The sequence below is a fragment of the Temnothorax longispinosus genome, chromosome 7, assembly GCF_030848805.1.
Source record: "Temnothorax longispinosus isolate EJ_2023e chromosome 7, Tlon_JGU_v1, whole genome shotgun sequence".
Classification (NCBI taxonomy): Eukaryota; Metazoa; Arthropoda; class Insecta; order Hymenoptera; family Formicidae; genus Temnothorax; species Temnothorax longispinosus.
This window is the reverse complement of record NC_092364.1, coordinates 17,166,815-17,188,612: the sequence shown is the minus strand read 5'-3', so window position 1 is coordinate 17,188,612 and position 21,798 is coordinate 17,166,815. Positions and strand designations below refer to the sequence as shown.

General features: G+C 37.8%; 4 protein-coding genes across 4 annotated transcripts; 2 read left to right on the top strand and 2 right to left on the bottom strand.

Annotated features, from left to right (window-relative positions):
- Window positions 1-8: 8 nt before the first annotated feature.
- On the bottom strand, window positions 9-10,729 carry LOC139816468 (protein N-terminal glutamine amidohydrolase). Its single transcript, XM_071783976.1, has 6 exons — window positions 10,604-10,729; window positions 9,826-9,913; window positions 9,155-9,316; window positions 3,566-3,719; window positions 3,198-3,468; window positions 9-2,921 (listed from the first exon to the last, which is right to left on the bottom strand). Exons 1-6 carry the CDS (start codon window positions 10,692-10,694, stop codon window positions 2,767-2,769), a joined length of 921 nt encoding a protein of 306 aa, XP_071640077.1. The 5' UTR covers window positions 10,695-10,729; the 3' UTR covers window positions 9-2,766.
- Window positions 7,232-8,792, top strand: LOC139816467 (isochorismatase domain-containing protein 2). Its single transcript, XM_071783975.1, has 4 exons — window positions 7,232-7,710; window positions 8,018-8,161; window positions 8,240-8,425; window positions 8,519-8,792. Exons 1-4 carry the CDS (start codon window positions 7,582-7,584, stop codon window positions 8,669-8,671), a joined length of 612 nt encoding a protein of 203 aa, XP_071640076.1. The 5' UTR covers window positions 7,232-7,581; the 3' UTR covers window positions 8,672-8,792.
- A 2,030-nt stretch (window positions 10,730-12,759) lies between the features above and the next one.
- Window positions 12,760-15,910, top strand: Snx16 (sorting nexin 16). Its single transcript, XM_071783008.1, has 5 exons — window positions 12,760-13,166; window positions 13,542-13,828; window positions 14,124-14,432; window positions 14,537-14,664; window positions 14,937-15,910. Exons 2-5 carry the CDS (start codon window positions 13,559-13,561, stop codon window positions 14,974-14,976), a joined length of 747 nt encoding a protein of 248 aa, XP_071639109.1. The 5' UTR covers window positions 12,760-13,166; window positions 13,542-13,558; the 3' UTR covers window positions 14,977-15,910.
- Window positions 15,911-15,914: 4 nt separating this feature from the next.
- Window positions 15,915-21,323, bottom strand: LOC139815823 (b(0,+)-type amino acid transporter 1). The gene is made up of 3 exons (XM_071783003.1): window positions 20,865-21,323; window positions 16,692-17,990; window positions 15,915-16,563 (listed from the first exon to the last, which is right to left on the bottom strand). The coding sequence occupies exons 1-3, from the start codon at window positions 20,956-20,958 to the stop codon at window positions 16,499-16,501; spliced, it is 1,458 nt and encodes a 485-aa protein (XP_071639104.1). The 5' UTR covers window positions 20,959-21,323; the 3' UTR covers window positions 15,915-16,498.
- Between the last annotated feature and the right edge of the window lie 475 nt (window positions 21,324-21,798).

Sequence of the window (21,798 nt, the reverse complement as noted above, 5' to 3'; positions counted from 1 at the left end):
ACTTGAGATTTTGTAAAATTCGAAGCTTAGACGAACGGAGTGCATCCATTTATTGTAATAACCCATCATATACTCGAAAGGAGAAGGTCGTAAAGAAGTTTTTATGATTCTCTGCAAATATGCGAAAACGTGGCAAATAGACTTATGGATCTTTAAGTCCAGGCGTTTACAGGTCATAAATGACAATGGTAAGAGAATATGTCACCGAACGCCGACAAATATATATATAATATATATGTATATATATAAAACATTGTATAAGTTAACATTTCCGACTAAACTCTTATCGGTGTATCGAAATCGATACAATATAATTACAATATATCTGTATAATAAATATGAAATATCGATACATATGTATATGTGTACAATATATATATCATAATCGTAGTAATTCTGCTCTGATATATTTAGCAATATCTTGTCTGAACGATAAAGAGAATCTTTTTTTTTTCGGTATTTTTGTCTTTTGATAAAGTTTCTCGAGATTACTCGCTAAGAAGATCGGTCCCGAATTTTTCCACGCGTTGCGCGTCCATTAAAAGAAACCTGTCGTGGAGATCTGCTGTCGCACAATTTACACTAAAGCGATTTTCGGTGACTAGATACTTCGAAACCGTAAACTCCTCCGCTTACAAGTACGTACGCTCGTAGTAACATGATATATGCGAACTGGAGGTAAACATGTGTCAATGAGAAAGGTAGAGTGAACTAGTGAGAGACTTTGGAAGGCAAAGAGTGGACGAACTCTTAAAACTATCGACCCGACCGATGGGTCTTTTCACGAATGATTGGCACACCATTCGCGGCACGTCGAATCGATAGTCCGATAACAATTGCTTGTTGATAAACTTCCCCGTTGCACTCGTCCGAGTAAAGCAACTAATAACAAAATTAAAGTAGAAATTAAAATAGATATATTAAAATAGATATATTTCTAAAGTACGGAACTTTCTGTTCCACATCGTCACCATTATTAAATAATATAAAGTACGTGAGGGTCGAGGAAAGAAAGTCCGCACAAAGGCTGAACTTTCAAGGCTGTCACATCTGATAAAATGTGCATAACATAACACGCGATTTAACCCTTTGCGTTCCAAGGTTACATCATGCTGAACGGAGGTGGTGAGCATTTTACACTTATATCCAAGTTAACACTGGCTATTCTGATGTATCAAGGTTACTCCGTAATCGTGAACGTTTAAATGTAAATTATTTATTCAAACTTGAATCACAAAGAGTTAATCGCAAATCCGCAAAAATAAACATTTATGATAAAGTCTTGAGAGTGAGGTAATAAATCGGACAGTATAGACTTAATAAAATATTCAATATCTCGTACGTAAAATCGAAAAATAACGATAAGACATTAAATCTTAACGGATAGAACATATTTTGCTGATCTTAATTACAGAACAGATAGAGAATTTAAAGCATTCGTTGTCAAAACTTGTTCCTATCGTCACTAAAGCGACGTGCATTCGTTGAGTCAACAGGTTCTTCGATGTTAACAATTGGTCGCGTGACGATATCGCGTATTCATTCAAGCCTAATACGCCGATTAGGGAAGCCGCTCAACAAGCGAACATGTATCTCTTAAGAATCGACTTTTAGTTTAAACAGTAATAGGTAAGTATAGCGTAGGTATTCAAAGTAGAAAGTGTAAAGTATCACAAGAATTACAATAATCGTAATAATTACGTTACGTCGCAAAGATTAAGTTCTTGACCTTACTACATCGATCGCACAGTAATTATAAGCGCTTTTAATCGCGTCCCGCGCTCCGAGCACGCGCCGATAGACAAAGGGGATCTCTATCAAGTCGGATAATTCTCTGTAAATACATCAGTCTTTGACACAATAATTATAATAACACCACTGACAGAATAAAGCCGTGAGAAATATCGCTTTATGGCATGGAGACGAAAGTACTTATATAAAATACGAATTCGAGTTCAGGAAGGGTGGGTCGAAATGCGATGTGCTACATTTGCCGGAGGAGGACGTTCCTCCGGATAAATTTTGCAAAGGAGACTTTAGTAGAAGAGAGAAAATGGATTTCGCGATGGAGTACATTAATACGATGCATAAGCACTTATCGAGAGTATTCAAAAAGCAGCTCAGCAGAATCGTTCTTCATGCGCGGCAAGCCAAATCACTCGATTGGAGAATAAGACGTTAATCCCGTTATTATATTGCAAAAAGTGCGTGTTTCTGTTATCGATTATATGTAGGTTTTGATTGTGGATAAAACATGAAATTTTTAAATCTTTCTACCTAGAACCGGGATGTTTCGGTTAATAATAACAGATAAATAATTAATTGATACCTGCATTGATAATTTCACGTACTCATTGGTTTCACGCTACCCGAAGGTTTACGCGCGAAATTTTCGTATTAAGATAGAGGGGCGAGAAAATAATCAATAACAATTGACAAACTTATCTGAATTATCTAAAACATCCACTCTCACGATGTGACGAAACTTTGACAAAAGTATCACAACGCGATAACAAATTTAATTCAGCTAAAACCACCTCGGTTCCAACTCGGTTTCCGAGCAAATCCCCCTGCTCAAGTAGCAATACAATTTTATAATTGAAATTCTGCCATAATTAGCAGCAATTAACTAGCATTATTATCAAATTTCGATCAAGTATTTTAGCCCACGTAGGTGCACGCACCAAACCAATTTCCTTAGGCCATACAATTGATTTCCAAGATGTTTAATCAAAGCGTACGAACGTCGCGTTGTCACGTCGCGATTTAAGTTGCCGTGGCTTGCGGCTGAGGCGGCGCCGGCGCCGGTGTGTTGACATTTGGCCTATAAAATCGGTTAACTAATTGTTTCAAACTCAATACAACGCCTAATCCGGTTCCAGGCTCCATGTTGATGAACGAGTCGAGATTATCCTTGCAGGCTGAAACGTATGAAATGCAGCCGATGAATAAAAAGTGTGCCATAAGATCGTTCCACACACACACATACACACATACGTGCAGTTAGGAAAATCATGGTGTGACTCGAAATAGTGGTAATTAGAACAAATGAACGTTGGAAGACGATGTTAGGAAAGGAGTACTCGTTGTAAGGATTCCATTCACGTTCGTGTCAGAGGATATAATTCCAAGAGGCCAGGATGCTCGAGAGTTGTAGAGGAAAAATCTTTTGCAGGTCACCGAACTTTCTTACGTACTTGGTGTCGAGATCGGAGGATAATCCGGCGGTGTCTTGATCCAAGTGCCGTCCTTGCGTTTCATGTGATGCCGATTCGACGCGAACTGCTGTAAGTACACGCTGGCGGGCACCAGACGGAATCTTCTGTGATACTCGGGTCGCAGCGCCTCGTCGGAACGGAAGGTCTCGGTCGCGTATTTCCAGAAATGCGTGGGAAACGGCAGGCAGCTTTCTAAATCGTACACCACCGCCCTTTCGTCGGGCGCGTAGATGAGAATGGCATGATAGTCCTACAGAGACAGAGGCAACGTTTCACGTGAAATAATCAGACGAGGCGAGGGCACCGTGAAGTTCCTTAACTAATTATCGTCCCGCTGGCGTACTAACCCACACGACTAACTTGTCCTCGTCCTTCCCCGATCGTTGACGCCAAAGGGGAACGCTGCGTCGTGGGTTGCTTACGAAAACAACGTGACAATGTTGCAATTCGGAAGGGTGCCTAGTCGCTACGTCTTGACAGAGCTTCCACACGTTTTCCTCGCTGAAATTGGGTATACACCGTTCTTTATCCTCGATCAAAAACGTTCGGGCAATCTACTTCGTTTTTACGGATTTACGAAGGGATACACGGAGAGAATTTTTTGTTATATTTTACCCTTAAACTCACTACAAACTTGGGACACCTTGGCAACCAAGGAATTTTTAAAATATACAAAAGACATTTTACAAACAAAATTTGTAAGACATTTTACGTGATAAAAATTGCCAAGCAGATTGGTAAATTTTAAAAAATTATTGAAATTTCCTAGATATATTTGAGTAAAATTAATCAAACATATTTTATATTTTAATGTATTAGATATTAATATTTTTTATTATGGTGGATATTAATCAGAATAAAATTCTTGGTGGACGATGGTATATGTTGTCCCACAACTACCATGATTTCAGGGTAAATTCCAAGAGAAAATTCTCTCCGTGTAGTTATACGTATGATTAACAAAATATTTTATTTATTATTTATATAGCGTATATTAATAAATAAGAAAGCCAATTGAAATCGATATATGCATATCAATCATAATTTAAATTATATTTAGAAAAAAGAAAGAATTTTGCATGAATCGGCATAAATACATATTTAATACCTATAGCATCATTGTACTTTGTTAGTAAAAATTAATATTAATACAATTATTAATAAAATTTTGCATTTTATAGAGTATATGTTAAACTGGGAATTACATACAAGAAAAATCACAAAAGTATTATAAACAGCGCAATAAAAAGAATACAAAAAATATCATATTCTAATAGTAACATTAATTCGAGAACGGGTCCTGATTACTTTTTTTGGATAAATGATCACTTGGAATTATTTTTACACCCCAATTAAAAGTAATTATAATTAATTACATATTGTATATTTTTGATTGTTCTATAATTTAGTATTTGAAGACAACAGGTGTATATTTACTCAGCATTTTCTGAAAAAAGTAAGAAATAAATAAAAAATACATTAAAATTACTGTAAGCTTTATTTTTTCAATACTGGGGTGTAAAAATTACCCCAGACGCTCGTTCTCGGATTAATTACTGCAAAAGAAACTCGATCTTTGAGAATCACCCTGGAAATTGCAAAAGTCACAAACAATACGTAGGTAGCTCTAAAAATAGTAAAAGTTGCAGCAAAGAAAAGCGTCGACAAACATAGTGCGCAGCTTGTTAAATCTGACAATTACGTATTAGTGAAAAGCTAACAATAAGAGGAATTGCTTCTCCAACCCGATTACGTGTTCTGCGCAATTAGGAGAAAAAAATAAAACCTATCCATAATCGCGATCGTGCGAGCGCGACAACCGCTTCGCGTGCCGCCACATTTCGCGTGCGCATTATTTATCGCATGCATTATTAATTGCAATAAAAGCACGCTCGTGCATTCGCGCCGTTTAAACGGCACGTAAACGAGTGGGCCGGTGGTAAACGGCGTGGTGCCAGCATGGCCGTATATTGATGGGTATGTACATACATACCTCGGGAAAGCAAAAATTCATTTCGCAGAAAGCAGCTGGCGCGGAAAACGCGAATAAGCGATCGCGCGAAGCTCCCGTTAAATCTCTGACCTATATATTTATCGATCTCTTCAAAATAGGTTACTTCGCGTCGAAATTTGTCAATTCTGACAATCTATCCACGAATTGCTGTACATATTCACGGATCTCTGCATATTATGCACCAAGATTGTGTGGAATAAATCAATCAATCCATTAGATAAAAGCGTCGTTTGCTCCAAATTAATTTCAGATTCAAAACTGTGCCTTTTAATTATCAATTAATTCTGAAAATTTGTAATCAGCGTATAACACGCTGTTACTACTCGAAATTTCGTCCTGGACAGCACGCATATCCAAAATCGGGACACAAGACGTCTTGAAGACATCTAAGACATCTTTAAGACGTCTTATGTCCCGATTTTGGACATGGTGCTGTCTAGGATCTTTCGCCGTCGAGATATACGCGCGCGAGAAAGCGATTCGACGCTCTCTCTCTCTCTCTCTCTCGCGCGGAGTTTCGAATTACGCGCCGCAAGGATGGCCGCGCGCGCGGTCGTCCGCACCGTCGCAACGTATCGATCGGAGGCACGGGGCACGGGTGCATGCCGCAATACGGCGCGTTTGTTTGTCCCCGAGGATCGATCGACGCCCCGACCGGGACGACGACGATGACCGCGCGCAAAATCATATGTCACTTACCAGTAGCAGCTGGTGTTGACGCAGTCAGACGCCTTCGTGAAGAGCGGCACCAGGGGCTTCGCGTTCCCGGTCACGCGAGGTTCCACGGCCATCTCCTGCGTGTTCTGCGGACCTTCCTGCCGGACGTGACGCGACACGAGAGAAAACGCGGACCGAGAGGACCGAGCGGGAACACGCGCGCGTTAAGCGGACCGCGTCGGGCGTCCCGCGTACCTCATAATGAAACGTCAAACGATCTCGCGTTACCTCGAGCTCCTCGTGTCCTCGTTCTTAGCCGCGACGCGCACACCCGAGCGGTCGGAACATTGTTTGACTACTGCACCTCGGCGCCCTCGGTGGCTCGCTCGAGCCAGCGTCCCCAGATCGAGTGAGAGAACCCCACACCGCGCGCCGCGCGGCGCTCTCGGCGTCTGCTCGGCGACCTCCCGGAGCGGGGAGCCTGCGCGGCATGATCCGTCTTGGATCGGGACGATTTTGATATCGAGTTAATTTAACCCTTAACTGGCAATGTGCGGTATTAAACGCCCCAGCCTAGTTCAGCTCTAATTTCAGCACCCTTATAGTACGAAAATGGTACTGAAAAATGGAAGAGTTAAAATATGAGTTATAAATTTTTGAGAACAGTCATTTTTTCGTTTTCTTTTACGTTCTCCAATTTTTTTCATACTTATAATATTACATTTTATGAAAATAACCATGACATTTTGTTAAAACAACGTTCGAAGACTATCTTGGAATTTTTTTAAGTAAAAAAAATCAATATAGCTTTTCCTCGCAGCAAGCATTTTAGTGGTGGGGTCTGAAACGGCCCCAGTGTGCCAGCTAAGGGTTAAATGCGACGCAGGGTGTTCTCCAGCATGTAAATTTGCTCGGCGAAACCAAATATTTCGGAGAGTTTTTCACAGAAGCAGGCAGAATAAGGATATTTCAATTTCAATGTTTTTTTTAACGCCTTTTGGTATTTTTCGTAACAGCACCGTTTTCAGTGTTTTCACGGCGAAATATGCACGCGACTGAAAAAACAGCGCGATTATTGCGCACGCATGTGTGGATCTTTCCCTCGATTTGATAACATTGCGCCGATGCATCTGCAATGCGAGAACACGCGAGAATAAACATGTGAGATGCAGCGCGCGTTGTTTTTACACTCGCGTGTAGAATTGTTATCGGACGCGGATGACAAATAAATTCGATGAAAACGATGAAGTAAAAAATAAAAATCTCCTCGCGCTAGCTTCGTTTATATTCTCGTGTTTTTACTGTTACATTTTTTTAAACGCATGATTATCTTTTCATTCATGAATAAAATTAAGAGCAGCAGAAATGGCCTTGTTAACTGAAATAAAAATTATTATAATATCTAATCGCGCTCGCCAACGTACAGCTTATTTTGCATAAAACGTTTGCCTATCTCTATAACCTTTGTTTTATTCAGAGCACGTCAAAACCATCACTCGTTGATAACAATATGATAAAACCTTGGACTGCGGATATCACATGACTATATCGCGCGTATATAAGCTTGTCACGTACGTCATACATGCTTTTTTCCAGTGTTTTCCACGGTTTTCGCGAGACGCAATCGCGTTTGCACATCTTCCGTTCCGTACACGCTAAAATCAGACAACAACGTAGATAACGATCGCAACGATGGCTATAAATCCTGCAAAAGCTATACTCCAGCACGGGAAGACCGCGTTATTCATATGCGACGTTCAGGAAAAATTCGCGAAGGCTATGTTCCAATTCGACAGGATAGTTCAAAACTCAACGAAACTGGTAAATCTATCATTACACACACTCTACATTACTTAACATTACGATTTACGTTATATGAGAAACATAAGGGTTAGGTTATGTTATTTCTCATAATCACACAATGGGTCTGTTTTCTATTGCTCAACTGGCTGCACTATAAGTTCAGAGTTTATCTTTTTCCTTCCAATGTGGAGTAAAAGAAAGATAAGCTCCGAACTATAGTGCAGCCAGTTCAGCAATAGAGAACAGACCCATAATCATTCACTTTTGAACTGGCATTGTTGCACCAATAATGTATTATCATAATATAAAATGCGATTGTTTGCAGATCAACGCTCTGAAAATTATGAATGTGCCCATGCTGGTTTCTGAGCAGAATCCGAAGTCTTTGGGGAAGACTATACCCGAATTTGATATCTCTGGAGCCAAGGGACCTTTTGCAAAGATGCAATTTAGCATGTGTACTCCTGAAGTAGATACAGACTTCTCTTATTCCTCTACAAATTATATTAATGTTAGATATATTTTAATGTGGGTTCATTTCCTTCAGATCAATAAGGAGCTTGTGACACTTTGCGATGGACAAAGACCAGAGTCCATTATACTCATAGGTGTCGAAACGCATGTCTGTGTAGAAAATACAGCTGTCGATTTGAGGCGACACGGCTACAAGGTTCATACGGTGGCAGACTGTTGTTCGTCGCGTACTCAAGAAGATAGATTACTAGCTTTGGAGGTACGTTGCACGATTGATAAATATCCACGTATGTCAGGCTCGCTGTGTGTTGTCCTCCGTCGCATCTATCGGCTAAATATTTTTTTTTCACAGAGAATGCGAGACATAGGATGTCACATAACTACTTCTGAGAATGTTATATTCAAGATTGTAAGGGACGCAAGTCATGAACAATTCAAAAATTTACTGGCTCTCATCAAAACACCGACTTTGTACACAGGGCTAGTTCCTGTCTCCAAGATTTGAGTGCTCTTAAAGAATTATTTTTACATTTTTTCTATGTGTACATATGTTTATACCAATGGGATATATATGCTACAGTCACATAAACGGTTCTAAGAAATAAAGAGGCTATATTCTATCAAAATATCGATGCATTTTATTCGTGTAGAATATCAAAAAGGCTTAATGTTTAATAAGTAAATCAAATAAGTCTTTGTAAGTGAAATGACTCAGGTATATCAGGTGAAATCTTTACTTCATGCCGGTTGAGCCAAATCCGTCTGCGCCTCTATTCGTGTCGTTTAAGGTATCTACTTCTTCTATCTTAGGATATGTAATCTTTTCACATATTAATTGAGCTATGCGATCACCAGGTGCCACTTCGAAATCCTCATTACTGTGGTTGAATAGTACTACGCCAACATTGCCACTGTTTAAAAAGGAGAAAAATTAAGAAAATGACGTATCTTGGCATTTTGATAAAGTCTCTATAGAAACAATACGTACCGATAATCCGCATCTATTACGCCCGCGCCAACATCTATGTGATTTTTCAATGCTAAACCAGATCGTGGTGCAATTCTGCCGTAGGTACCAAAAGGAACTTCTACTTGCAAATCAGTCTTGACTAATTCCTTGCCACGGGCTGGTACAATGTACTTGTACGCGCTGTATCACACAAAAAAGAGAAACATATCTTAGAAACTTATATAATCCTCTTCTTCAAACTTTAAATCATTATAATGGCAGGCAGAGAAATATTGCGGTACTCAACATTACATTAATTATCATTATCGAAGGTTGATTCCCTTGCTTTCTCTAGACTCAGGTTACTCAACTATTTATCGAAGTTACTTATATGTTAAGCCCATTCTACAATAGCCGTAAAAGTATGCGTTAAAACGTAAGCAGTAAAAATTGACCAACTACAGTCGATCATTCTTGGATTGTAAAAAAATCCCATTAGTCATATAGCTTACTGCTTACGTCTTGACGCATATTTTTACGGCTATTGTAGAATGGGCTTAATATTCTAAATATTTGTAACTGATCCAGCAATTGTGGATCGATGACACTCTCTTATCATGATACTAACAGCTATACTGGCACTTATTGTTAGTAGGACAGAGCAGGAAAGTCAATGGATGGGAGTGTGTCGTTTGGCAGACAATGTATACCTTCGTAGGTCGTAGCCCGCCGCATATTCCGAGCCCTTCGTCGGCGGAAACGCCTTCTCCGACAGCTTCGCGAATTTCAGCACGGTTCCTGACATGACGAGATCGTTTAATCTTTCACAAATTCCTCGCAATTCGAGCCGACACACGAGCGCCTAACAATGCCACGCTTTGCCACGCTTATCCGCCGGTTTGCCGCCAAAACGAGGTGGCGGCGAAACAGCTGCATCCGCTTACCGCTATTCATCTTATCGTCTCGCGTACCTTTTGTAAAATAAATCAGCCTGCGAGAGTGCGAGACACAATTAACTCGCAAGGCTAAGAAAAAAAAACGTGACATTATTTTTGGCAATCGCGGTCGCTGGGGACAACGTGATAATGAAATCAGTATTGCAGCCGTTGTTTATACCGCGAAATTCAAACACGCAGTTTTTTATAAAACGAGAGACAGAAACGAAACGCTGTTCTTAGTGACTCTTGATAGTCGACTTGACTGGTTCCATCATCGCCACTCGTCTCTAACGGTACTTTTTTAGTACTAAACTATATTTTTTATTCGTGATAATGAGAGCAGTCCTTCTCGTTCCTTTGATCGAGGCTTACGATGACGAATGAGAAAAAAAAAACGGTTCCAACACGATCGGAATTCAATGAACGATAATATCTGTACGTGTCTATATGGAGACACGTGCTCATAGAGAACAGCAGTATAATTAGCTACAAAACTGCGCAGTTATTATCGTGTAGCTATAGAGTGTAGGTTAATATATCGGCGACCGACCTCTCACGCGGCTGCATAAAAGTCGGCATGCACAGATCGTCATCGCTCGCACGTGTGAAACGTCATGAAGGCAAAACGCACGCCGGTGCATCTGATACGTTCGGAGAAAAACTACTTTTCCTTTTCCCCGTACGCGATGCGAGCGTGAGACGTGAGACTCGCACACGTGATCGATAGCCGCGCGCATGTGCATTATGTGTGAGCCGATCGCCGATTGCTGTTATCAGCGATCATACCGATAGCGATTGGCAAATGATGGCTCGTCGCGAACGAGAGGTTCACCCCAAGTCCAGCCGTTTGCACGATCGTGAAAAAAATCGATAACGCTCGTTCGTGATGACGGAGCCGTCAAAATAACCTCGATTTAAATCTCGATTACATTTCGCAGATGGTATTGCAGCGATACTCGGAGCAAATATTAAAAATAATAAAAATTCGTGCTCTATTATAATTATAAGTAATTATCTTGCGTATATATATTATGAAATCTACAGTAAATTTCTTGGAAATTAAGAACGAGGAAATGAGGAATTTTTCTTTCTATAAACGTAGAATTTCATTTAAAAATTAATTAATGGGTATGGTATAATTATGTTCATAATTTTCAGAGCCTTGATTTGCAAATGACTAAGTTTTGTTATAGTATTATTTTGGTATAATAATAAATTGCATCGTTGAGAGGATTAGAATAATTTTGAACAAACTTATTAATATGGATAGAATTAAACATTTTTTTGTTTGATATGTGAAAAGAAGAGTTAGCGATTATATAACGACGAATTACTAGAAATTTTACTGTGGACAAGTTGTGTACAAGTTAACTGCAGTTAACATATGCAAGTTAACACATGTTTAGCATTAAAGAGAAATTAAGACTATCGTCCTCGCTTTTGCCCCTGAATCGCGCCTTATTTTTAGAGCTATTGAATGCTCCTCCACCTCGTCTTTTTTATCGGAGTATTTACAGTCGATGTGCTGTCCACACGATATCGGTAAACGAATTACTGGGCGTATATTCTGTCGTACGCGCCCTTAAGCGAACTATGTCCGTGTTGTGTGTTAATTACATTTGATACATGCTCCATTTTTGCTGTGTGTGACGGTTACGCGAGCCTCTCTTTGTCTTGCGTGATGTAACGTTACTCGCTCGCAACCCGCAAGGAGCGAGTATACATTCGATACGAACGTCAATGTCTAATGCCACGAGGTCGGAAGCCGTTCCTTTCCTTTTTTTATGGAAAAATGGGGAGAGGGAGGGGAAAGGGGTAAAACTGTAATAAGATCGAAAATAACTTATTAAATGTACAAAGAGTACGCTTCGACATTGCCGACAAAGTCTGCTTGATCTGTCATACGGAAGTCGCCGTCGCCGAGCGTACGCCCGATCGATCATCGCAAAAAGAGAGCCTTGGGCCTTGGGTCGATGGAGACCCTCGAACTTAACATTTTATGTCTTTATAGCGCGATGTGATAAGGAAAATTATCGCGTTTATCGGCTTCTGGAAAATTTTTGCTCCGCTCGGTTTCATTTAGGGCGCTAAAAAGGTCGCGGGTTGCCCAGGCGGAGCCGGCACATGCTAATTGCATCTAAAATACGACTAGGACTGAGTTACTTAATTAATTTAAGAACAGCTACGATTCTTTGATCCGTCTACTCCGCAATATATACATTAGAGGAGCTAAAATTTTTGCATTTAGAACACTCTGAAAAACTCTAATTATAATAAAATACTACTTCATAAGTTAATTGCTAATTAAATTAATTAGGATTTCGCCGAAGTCATTCTGATCATACTTTACCGATTTTCAAAAGCTCGACAAATTTAGAGATCTTGATTAAGTTTTTTCATTAGCGAATTGGATCAAATAACATTGGACATATAAAATTAGGTACCCGATTCTCTATCGACAAACGTATGCGTAAACTCTGCTCTAACAGAAAAGCTGCAAGCTTATTGGCTAAAAACTGTGCGATAGCCAATCAATTTGCAACCTTTCTGTTAGAGCAGAGTTTGCGCGTACGTTTCTCGTTAGAGAATCGGGCCCTGATATATTAATTTAAAAGATAATTGCTTTGTATCCATTAATTAATTTTATATTCGAATCACTTATATTATTCTCTCTCGCGTGTGTAAAGTTTCTAGGTGGCACCACGAGTTACGACACGACGGTCGGACGCCCGGATGGTCGATGGAAGATACATGGCAATATTAGCATCTGATCTGTATTGTGCTCGTTTCCCTCTCTCACGTCGGTTTCGGTGCACACAGTCTCAGCATAGTTAAAAAAAGAAACAAATCCCAAGACTCTCCTCCGAAGGTTTTTAACTTTACTGACCTTATTCTCTCGATCACGAATCTCAAGTTCGTGAATTGTTTGCAAACTTTCAATATGTCAAACAAACATAAGGGAAGCTTGTCAAGGGATTTGTTGACTAGGCGACTGGTATATTTATAACATGATAAACGATTGTGATATTTATGGTTGTGTTAAAATAATTAAGATGCAATAAACAGAATTGAGTGCTCCGTATTACATTTTGACGTGTCAAAATAATTAAGAGGTTAGTATGTTCAACAAAACTTTTTGATTTGTTAAGTTGATTACACACCGTATGACTTAGCTTTTGTTATAAGTGATTTGTTATACATTGCTTTTTAACGTGCAAAACTTCTTTATTAAATATATCATCATTTTACGTAATGTATAGTTATGAATACTTGTTCTAAAATTGGTTTCAAATGCTCTTGATGTCAATTTATTGCTTATATTTTGAAACTGATGTATAGTTGCTTTCAGTATAGCGTTTATGTAACTTAAATATAGTGTTTTACATAAAAAATATAGTTGATCGCTTGAGTTTATTTGTCTAGTAGCTATTGTCTAAGCTTTATATCATTTTGATTTGTTTATTTGAAGTGTGCATGGTTTTGTTTAGTTTTGTCCGAGTTAAAAATGTCCAATTCAGAGGCTGGTGTGGGATGCATTAGTGAGGTAACACTCGCAATTAGCAAAGCAAGAAGTTCTCAGGCAGGCACCGTGAGAGTTCTTGATAGCCCCGACTCCAATGGATCTGGCCATTCAAATTCATTTACCGTACAGCGATTTAATTACACTAATGATAACAATACCAATTCGGATATTCTTCAGTCACCCCTTACCAGCGATGACTTGAGAATACCTATTGTTGGTTATGAAATCATGGAGGAAAGAGCTAGATTTACAGTTAGTTAATTTTATATCAACGATTCTATAGTCCTACTACTATATCATATTAAAGTCTATTAATATTCTTAATATATATTTCTTGTTAATATAAATATAAGTATTTTGCACATGTAGTAATGTATGCTTTTATTACTTTTAATGGTATAAAACTTTAAAAATACATAATGAATAATGATAAAGGTATGCAGTAATATTATTTAAAATGCAAAGTTAAGAAAAAAAAATTGTTTTATTTGTGTTGTATTTCAAAGCATTTTAAAGACAGATTTTTTTCTCTGTTTTTGATACCCAGGTCTACAAACTTCGAGTTGAATTGAAAAATGGTGATTGCTGGTTTGTGTTCCGGAGGTACACGGACTTTGTTCGATTACTAGCTCAATTGAAGAGGCAAAAAGTTCCTATTACTCATTTGGCATTACCGAGAAAGAAATGGCTTGGTGACAATTTTGCTCCAAGTTTTTTAGAAGAAAGGATATGTGGCCTTCAGACATTTGTTAATGGCATATTGAGTAGCCCACTTCTCATAGGCGTCTCATGTGTAAGAGAATTCTTTTGTTTGGATGAGCCTCCCGCTTTATCTGATACAGCAGAGGAATCTAGAGTAAGTCATAATCATATTTATAGAGTCATAGATCATATTTATAGATCTCAATACAATTCCTATATGTTAATTTGCTTAACAATTTAAATATTTAATCTTTTCAGGCAATATTTGAAGCACTGGAAGATACGATATATAATTTGAGACAACAATTAAGAGAACGCGATGCGGCACTTTCATCTGAAAAGACTATATGTAATGAATTCCGGAAAAAGCTTCATCAGATATTAAGGTAAGCACTAAAATGTAAATATTTCTATTTTTTTAAGTAAAATATATCAATTAACAACGAAAGAGCATCAAGCCGTAACTAGGTGTTAATGTTAATGTATTCACATATAATTTAAATTAACAAACGTTTTGGTCAACATATTTTAATTTAAATTATATGTGAATACATTAACATTAACACCTAGTTACAGCTCGATGCTCTTTCGTTGTTAATTGATTTTTAATCCTGTGAGCCTTTACTTTTATAAAATATCATATTTTGACCTGTTTCAGTGAAAGACAAACCTGTTCAAAATGTGGTGCAACTCAATAGTAATTTTATATATAGACTGGATCATAATATTTTATAAGAGATAATATTGGATAAGATCTGATAGAGTTAATCTGTACAAATTTTAAATCAATACTGTTATAAAAAAATTCTAGATAATATAGAAAATATTTTTTATATGTAAGAACTTATTTTACAAATGGGATATATTTTTAGGGATGATATTTTTTACATATTATTAATTACAACAGCAGAATTTTATCAATATTACAGTAAGCTATATATAAAATTTTATTCACAAATTTTTGCATTTGACTATATATTTGATACAATGATTGATATTACTTATTCAAATAAATTACAAATAATTGTTTATATGGATATGTCTTACATCTTTAAATACATATATATGTATATAAATTTATATTTACAACTTATCTATTAAAAATTGCTTTTATGTTGAAGATATAAGATACTGATCAAATGAGTGTATTCGCCTCCATTTCCGAGGAAAAGATGTATGAATCTCATATGTATTGTCAATTTAATTTTTTGTCATATTTATACGACTGAATGAAATGTTTAGCGGGCTGAACATCAGATCATAATAATTTTCTGCATTTTTTTCATTATGGCGAACTAAAACTTTGTTCACCCGATTGCACAAAAAATGAATTCAGTAACATTTGTATGAGTAATATCTTGGATATATTTGATGAAATCATGCATTCTGTAAATTTTATATCTATACATTTATCTTATTCTATTCATATAAAATTATCGTCAACTGTATAAAAGTTTTAATAATTTTACTGTATATTATAAACTGTTGAAAAAATGTTATAAAAAAGCGTAAGTAAGATATTAATTAAAATTTAATGTTTATGAAATACTATTTTAAATATAGCAAAATATTGTTAGATATAATAAATATCTGACATTGTAAATAAAATAAAGTGTATTGCAATATGCGTTATTTTTTCGTCTTAATATTTATTATATCTAAAATATCAAAAAAGTAATTTAATAGTAAAATATTGTAATATTGCATTATTGCAATATACAAACTATTATTTTTTCTAACTGTTTGCGTGTTGTGTTACTCTCGTACATCTCGATATTTTCTATGTATGTACAATACTAATCACATACTACACGCCCATATGCACACACACTCTTAAAATATAAAATAATATATATATATATAAATCTATATACAGAAATTCTTCAATTTCGACAATTTCTTTATATGATTAAGGCAATTCTTTTATGCTTAATACAAGAATTAAATTTTCAAGTTATTTCAATAATAAAAATGAGTAATTATGTGTGTGCATAGCCACATACACACACACACACACACACACATACTACGTTTACGCGAGCGTTACTTCTGCAGTAACTTACGATAATTCACATTTATGCGGAGTAAATTATTGTAAGTTACTATACAAAATCCCGTTTTCGCGAAGGAATTATCATAAGTTACTATACAGAGGTAACGCTCGCGTAAACGTAGTATTATACATATATATACACATAACAATAAACTCAAAATTTTCGGTCAGTTTTCCTTTTCATCTGGAGCGACAATTAGACATAACGCTTGCATGAAGTATGTCAGTTTAGCTGAAAAGAGGCAAAAACATAAATTTTATTTTGTTATAAGTAAAGCAAATTATATTTTATAGTGTCAATGATAAATAAATCTTTTATATAAGAGACTTCTATATATTTTTTCACTTGGTTACACTCACCTGATAAAGTATTCCTTATCTTCTTGTACACAAATACATGGTAAACGACAATACCGCACAAGATAAATGCAAGTGCGAAAAGATATTTTAACGATGGTTCGTAAACTATCGGGAGCACCGAGAGGAAGATGGAAATGATTAACACCATCCAAGGTATCACGATAGGTACGGTGTATGGTCTAGGAGCGTCCGGTTTGGTCCGTCGCATAATTATCAGCGATATCATCGCTAGTCCGTAGAACACCCACATGAGGAAACTGGCGAACTCGATCAGGGCGATTATGTCGCCTAGCAGGAGGCACGCTAGCGAGAGTATGCCCTGAAAAACTACCGCCGCGGCCGGTGTCATCTTCTCCATGTGCACATAACTGAAGACTCGTGGTACATGGCCCTCCCTGCCAGCGACGAAGCACAGTCTGGACACGCTGAATTGAACGCTAAGGGCGCATCCGAAGGTCGACAACGCTACACCGAGCGGTATCGTGAAGCCCATCCAAGACGGCAGGACTCGGTCCGCCCAAAGAACCGCCACCGCCGGTGCGCTCTTCATCTCCGACATCGTCAGCGCTGCCATGTACATCAGGTTCATGGATACATATAGAACGGTGATGGTGGGTACCGCGATGAGGGTGCTCCGTAAGATATTGACTTCAGGTTTCTGGATCTCTTCGGTAACGATCGCGGCCGAGGTCCATCCGTCGTATGCCCAGAGACCGCTGTAGAAGGCCAGGGCAATATTGCCGGCTGACGTGGTGGTGCCACGAAAAGGATTATTAAGGAGTTCCACGTGACCTGAGCCTAGCCACCATATCCCACCGCCGATCACCACCATACAGGCGACCACTTTGCACACGGTGAACACGTTCTGTACTTTTACGTAGAGCTTGACGCTGACGAGATTGATGTACGTTATCAAACCCAATGCTACGATCGCTATGAGCTTCTTCAGTGTCATCATGGAATCGCTGGGTAGATTGCAAAGGTATCCGGAAAACGGTTGCACGCTGTACTCCGCGAAAGTCAATATGATTACTGCCACTTCCGCTGGCCGTAGCAGCATCACGTAGATCCAGGAACAGGTGAACGCCGGTATTTGACCGGCATAATGGTGTAATGGCCCGAAGGCTTCAATGAAGTACGCATATTCGGCACCGGAACGTGGTACCACGGTACTCAACTCGGCGAAGGCCAACGCACCCAGCAGGGACAGCACGCCGCAGCTGATCCAAACGACCAAGCAAAATCCCACAGATCCTGATCGCTCAAAAGCGCTGGTTGGTGACACGAAAATGCCAGAACCTGGACAGTAGAGGTAACAAGATTGCAGTTAATAAAGTAATTCAGTAGTATTCGGTGGAGTCAGTAGAGTCACGACAGTAGCTGGCTAATGCCTCATGACGTGGATGACCGCTTAATCTCGATTAACCTTTCCGACGTTTTTATTTCGTATATAATTATTATATTGATAGACAAAATATTGGTTGACGGACTATTATTCTGTTGATCATTGAGAGAGCATTTAGATCATTTGTAGGCTGCGTGACGTAGTTTTCCTTTATTACGTATTAATGAATTATAAAAAATTGTTATTATTAGGATTTTAACACGAGAAGGCTGTGTGATGTTAAGTTTTCCTTTATTACATATGGATAAATTATAAATTTTTATTATTAGGATTTTAACATGTGCAGGTTGCGTGATGTTAAGTTCTTTTATTACCTATTGATAAATTGTTAAGAATTTTTATTGGGATCTTAAAATCGAAATAATCGGGATGAAATGTTCGACAAACATGATGTTATTTCATTGCGTTACTGCGTTGGTTTATATCGGGTAATATAATTTGATCGTATAAGATACAATATCACAGTAATTAATACTCTCTTGAACTGTGAATTCTTTGGAGATTCTAAAGCAGATAAAGGATAAGATCTGTCTGTCGAGAGATAACACTCGAAGAATTTGAAACTTTTTACTAAACTTTCGAGTGATTATATCACGAAAATAAACGTTCTAGTAGTTTAGAAATATTTAGCTCGAATTTAAAATCTAATCGCTCAATATTTTATCTATGCAACTGTTGACTTGTACGCACATATAAAATTCTTTATTTCGTGATATAACTTTTTTATTGACTTAAAAGAACATTATTAATCTTATATTTTTATTTTATCTATGCAACTGTTGACTTGTACGCACATATAAAATTCTTTATTTCGTGATATAACTTTTTTATTGACTTAAAAGAACATTATTAATCTTATATTTTTATTTTTGTAACACCCGGTATCTAAGACCGCGTGAGAAAGCATTCCGGACACTGTCAATCAACTGTTAAAATACAAGAGCTTTAATGTATAAAGCGGTATCTTATTTGGGTCTATACAATTATGTAATTACTGTTAACTGCTTTTAAATTGTTGTCTTGCACTAAAGGCTATACCATCACAGTTCTGAGAATGTCATAATTTATGATTGTTACTTATTGTGTACGATCGTTCTAATGAAATATTGATAAATGCTTTTGCGATTATACGTTATCTAAAAGCATATGTAACTTTCGTGATACACATACATCTCGCTACTTTATGACGAGTGATGGTCAAAACAAAAACGCAATAACAAGAATATATATTATTGGCACGAGAAAAAGCCGGGCAATGACTTTCTTTGTGTCTAAAAATGCGTTGCTTTAAATTCAAAATTAACGATCACGAAACGTAAAATTAAAACTAATTGACGAATATTTTCCGCGAAATTGAGTTTTCCCTTAATTATCAAAATTAGAAAACTTTCTGCAAGCATATGTAATTTTCATGATGTACAGATATACATACATCTCGCCGCTTTATGAGTGGTGGTCAAAATAAAAGCGCAATAACAGAAGGCTATTTTATTGGCATGAGAAGAAGTCGGGCAGTGACTTTCTTTGCTTCTAATGAAGCGTTGATTTAAATTCGGAGCTTACGAAAAGAATTAAAACGAATTGATGAACATATTTATTCTCTGCGAAATCGAGTTCTTCTTTAATTTCCAAAATCAGGAAACCATTATCGCGTTTTAGGTTCTATTTTATCGCGTGGTTACTATTCTACATTACTATTTAGTATTTTAAATATGTTTATGACATTTTTTTCAGTCAGAGTAAATAGTCTTCTCTAATTTCTTTTATAGAATGCATTAATTTGGATATAATGTTACAATTTTCAATCAGGTTGAAAAAAGAGGGGACAGAACAGAAATAGAATAATATTCGAAATTTTTGGAACACATTCTTATTATGTAATTTTATCACGCTGACGAACATCTGAAGAATGAATAATTTCATGACGTATATTGGAATTATTTTTATCACGTAATTACTTTCGATACTTTTTAATTTGCTCTTGACACAGATGTTTTTCAGTTCAGTGGAAAATCGAATTTATATCTTTTACGTAATTTTTTTTTACTTACGTTCGAACGAATGTGGTTACATATTAATATACTACTTAATATACTATGCAGTTTAGTTCAACGATTAATTATTCATTGTATCGCCGAACAATGCCGAATGAAAATAATTTTCGTGACTTGCAACAAAGAGCGCTGCATTGTGCCGAATCTTTTTTTAGCACGATGCAGTAGCGGATTTGAACGAGATCGTCTTCTTTGTGTCGCATTACGGTTTATCGCTCGAAGCATGATCGCAAACGGGAGTGTCAGAGATCGGGAATCCGCAAATAAAAATAAAATGTGTCATGGATTTCCACTTTTATCATTTAGACGCGTTGCAATCTGTGTTGCAGTTCCACAATCTCGATCATTAACTCGCGGAATATCGTACTGGCACGAGAACATGATACGAGCACGCGGGAACAAAAACGTGTGCACGTGTACAGTACACGATGTTTAATTTACATATTATTAAATGTCAGACGCGAGATAAATACTGATTAAGTTCTAATCGTGCTTGTAGACGACGATTGCATTCACGATTCGCATATTCGCGAAAGGGTAGATTCTTATGTCCATTTCGACCAATGCAGATTAACTTTAATCTTGGTTTAACTTACTTTTTATCTTTTTCTAGTTCTAAGAATTAGACAAAAGGTAAACAAAAATAAAAGGTAAGTTAAATCAAGATTGAAGTTAATTTGCATATGTAGAAATTAGTCAATAATCGTGCCTTACCTATCATCACCGCCAGAATGATGCTGACCGCGCTGAAGAGCCCCAGCTCTCTCTTCAGCTCGACTTTTCCGACCGTTTGCTCCTCGTGTGCCATTTTTTTTCCGTATGTCGCGAACGAGACGAGGAACGAGAGCGTGGAGCACGTTTCACCGTTCTACCGACACTGTCAACAGTGATTCAAAATTCAATGACACATCGCATGGACTGGCGGGCTCTCCGTTTGACGGTAGTGGCGGAGGGCGGAGGCGGCGCGCGGTGGCGGTTTTTATCTTCTCTCCTCTGGACGGCAACCGCGAGTTCGTCGTCGGCGCTCCGCGCACGATGGTAGCGGGCTCGACCACGCGACTGAAGCTATTGGAAGGGTTTTATCACTGCCAGAGCCTCAAATCGACACTGTTAATGGATCAGCTTGTCGTTTAATTCTTTTTTTTTCTTCGTGAGCACTGACGCTGATAAGGAGAGACACTCATCCTCGTCGCAGACGGCTCGCTATCTTTCTTGATTGTCGGTCACCGCGGGTTAGAGGATGAGCGAATAAACGAATCTCGAGAAATCAGCATTGTACAACGTTAAACGCCGAATTGTGAGATTTGCCGTCTGACAATTATCAGCACAATTGGCAATTATCGCTCACGTGAATAAACCGAACTATGTTGTTAAACGGTTTGTTTGCCCGAATTTTACGAGCTTGTTCCGCTCGGGTAAATTGGAAAACATCTAATCTCGTCTAAGTCGTCAGCAAGGTTCTATCAGTGTACAACCGATAGCATTGCAACCGAGTGACAAATAGATAAGAGCAATTTAATTTCGTCTTTTTGGTATTCCAGGATGGAATATTTATAATTGTATCGCTCCACGACACGATAGTTGCCATTTTTGGTGATTGGACTTGGTAGCGATTGTCATTAAGGTCACATAGATCTGCGATGACTAT

Bases quoted from the DNA above. Each gene is read 5' to 3' on its own strand.
- LOC139816468 (XM_071783976.1), bottom strand. From the start codon at position 10,694: ATGCACCGGCGTGCGTTTTGCCTTCATGACGTTTCACACGTGCGAGCG. The intron at 9,317-9,825 runs GTATACATTGTC...TGTGTGATACAG, and splicing joins GCGGGCTACGACCTACGAAG to CGCGTACAAGTACATTGTAC. The intron at 3,469-3,565 runs GTTAGTACGCCA...CTGTCTCTGTAG, and splicing joins AGGACAAGTTAGTCGTGTGG to GACTATCATGCCATTCTCAT.
- LOC139816467 (XM_071783975.1), top strand. From the start codon at position 7,582: ATGGCTATAAATCCTGCAAAAGCTATACTCCAGCACGGGAAGACCGCG. The intron at 7,711-8,017 runs GTAAATCTATCA...GATTGTTTGCAG, and splicing joins TTCAAAACTCAACGAAACTG to ATCAACGCTCTGAAAATTAT. The intron at 8,162-8,239 runs GTAGATACAGAC...CATTTCCTTCAG, and splicing joins TTAGCATGTGTACTCCTGAA to ATCAATAAGGAGCTTGTGAC.
- Snx16 (XM_071783008.1), top strand. From the start codon at position 13,559: ATGTCCAATTCAGAGGCTGGTGTGGGATGCATTAGTGAGGTAACACTC. The intron at 14,433-14,536 runs GTAAGTCATAAT...TAATCTTTTCAG, and splicing joins ATACAGCAGAGGAATCTAGA to GCAATATTTGAAGCACTGGA. The intron at 14,665-14,936 runs GTAAGCACTAAA...GACCTGTTTCAG, and splicing joins AAGCTTCATCAGATATTAAG to TGAAAGACAAACCTGTTCAA.
- LOC139815823 (XM_071783003.1), bottom strand. From the start codon at position 20,958: ATGGCACACGAGGAGCAAACGGTCGGAAAAGTCGAGCTGAAGAGAGAG. The intron at 17,991-20,864 runs GTAAGGCACGAT...TCTACTGTCCAG, and splicing joins CATTCTGGCGGTGATGATAG to GTTCTGGCATTTTCGTGTCA. The intron at 16,564-16,691 runs GTGAGTGTAACC...GCCTCTTTTCAG, and splicing joins GATAAGGAATACTTTATCAG to CTAAACTGACATACTTCATG.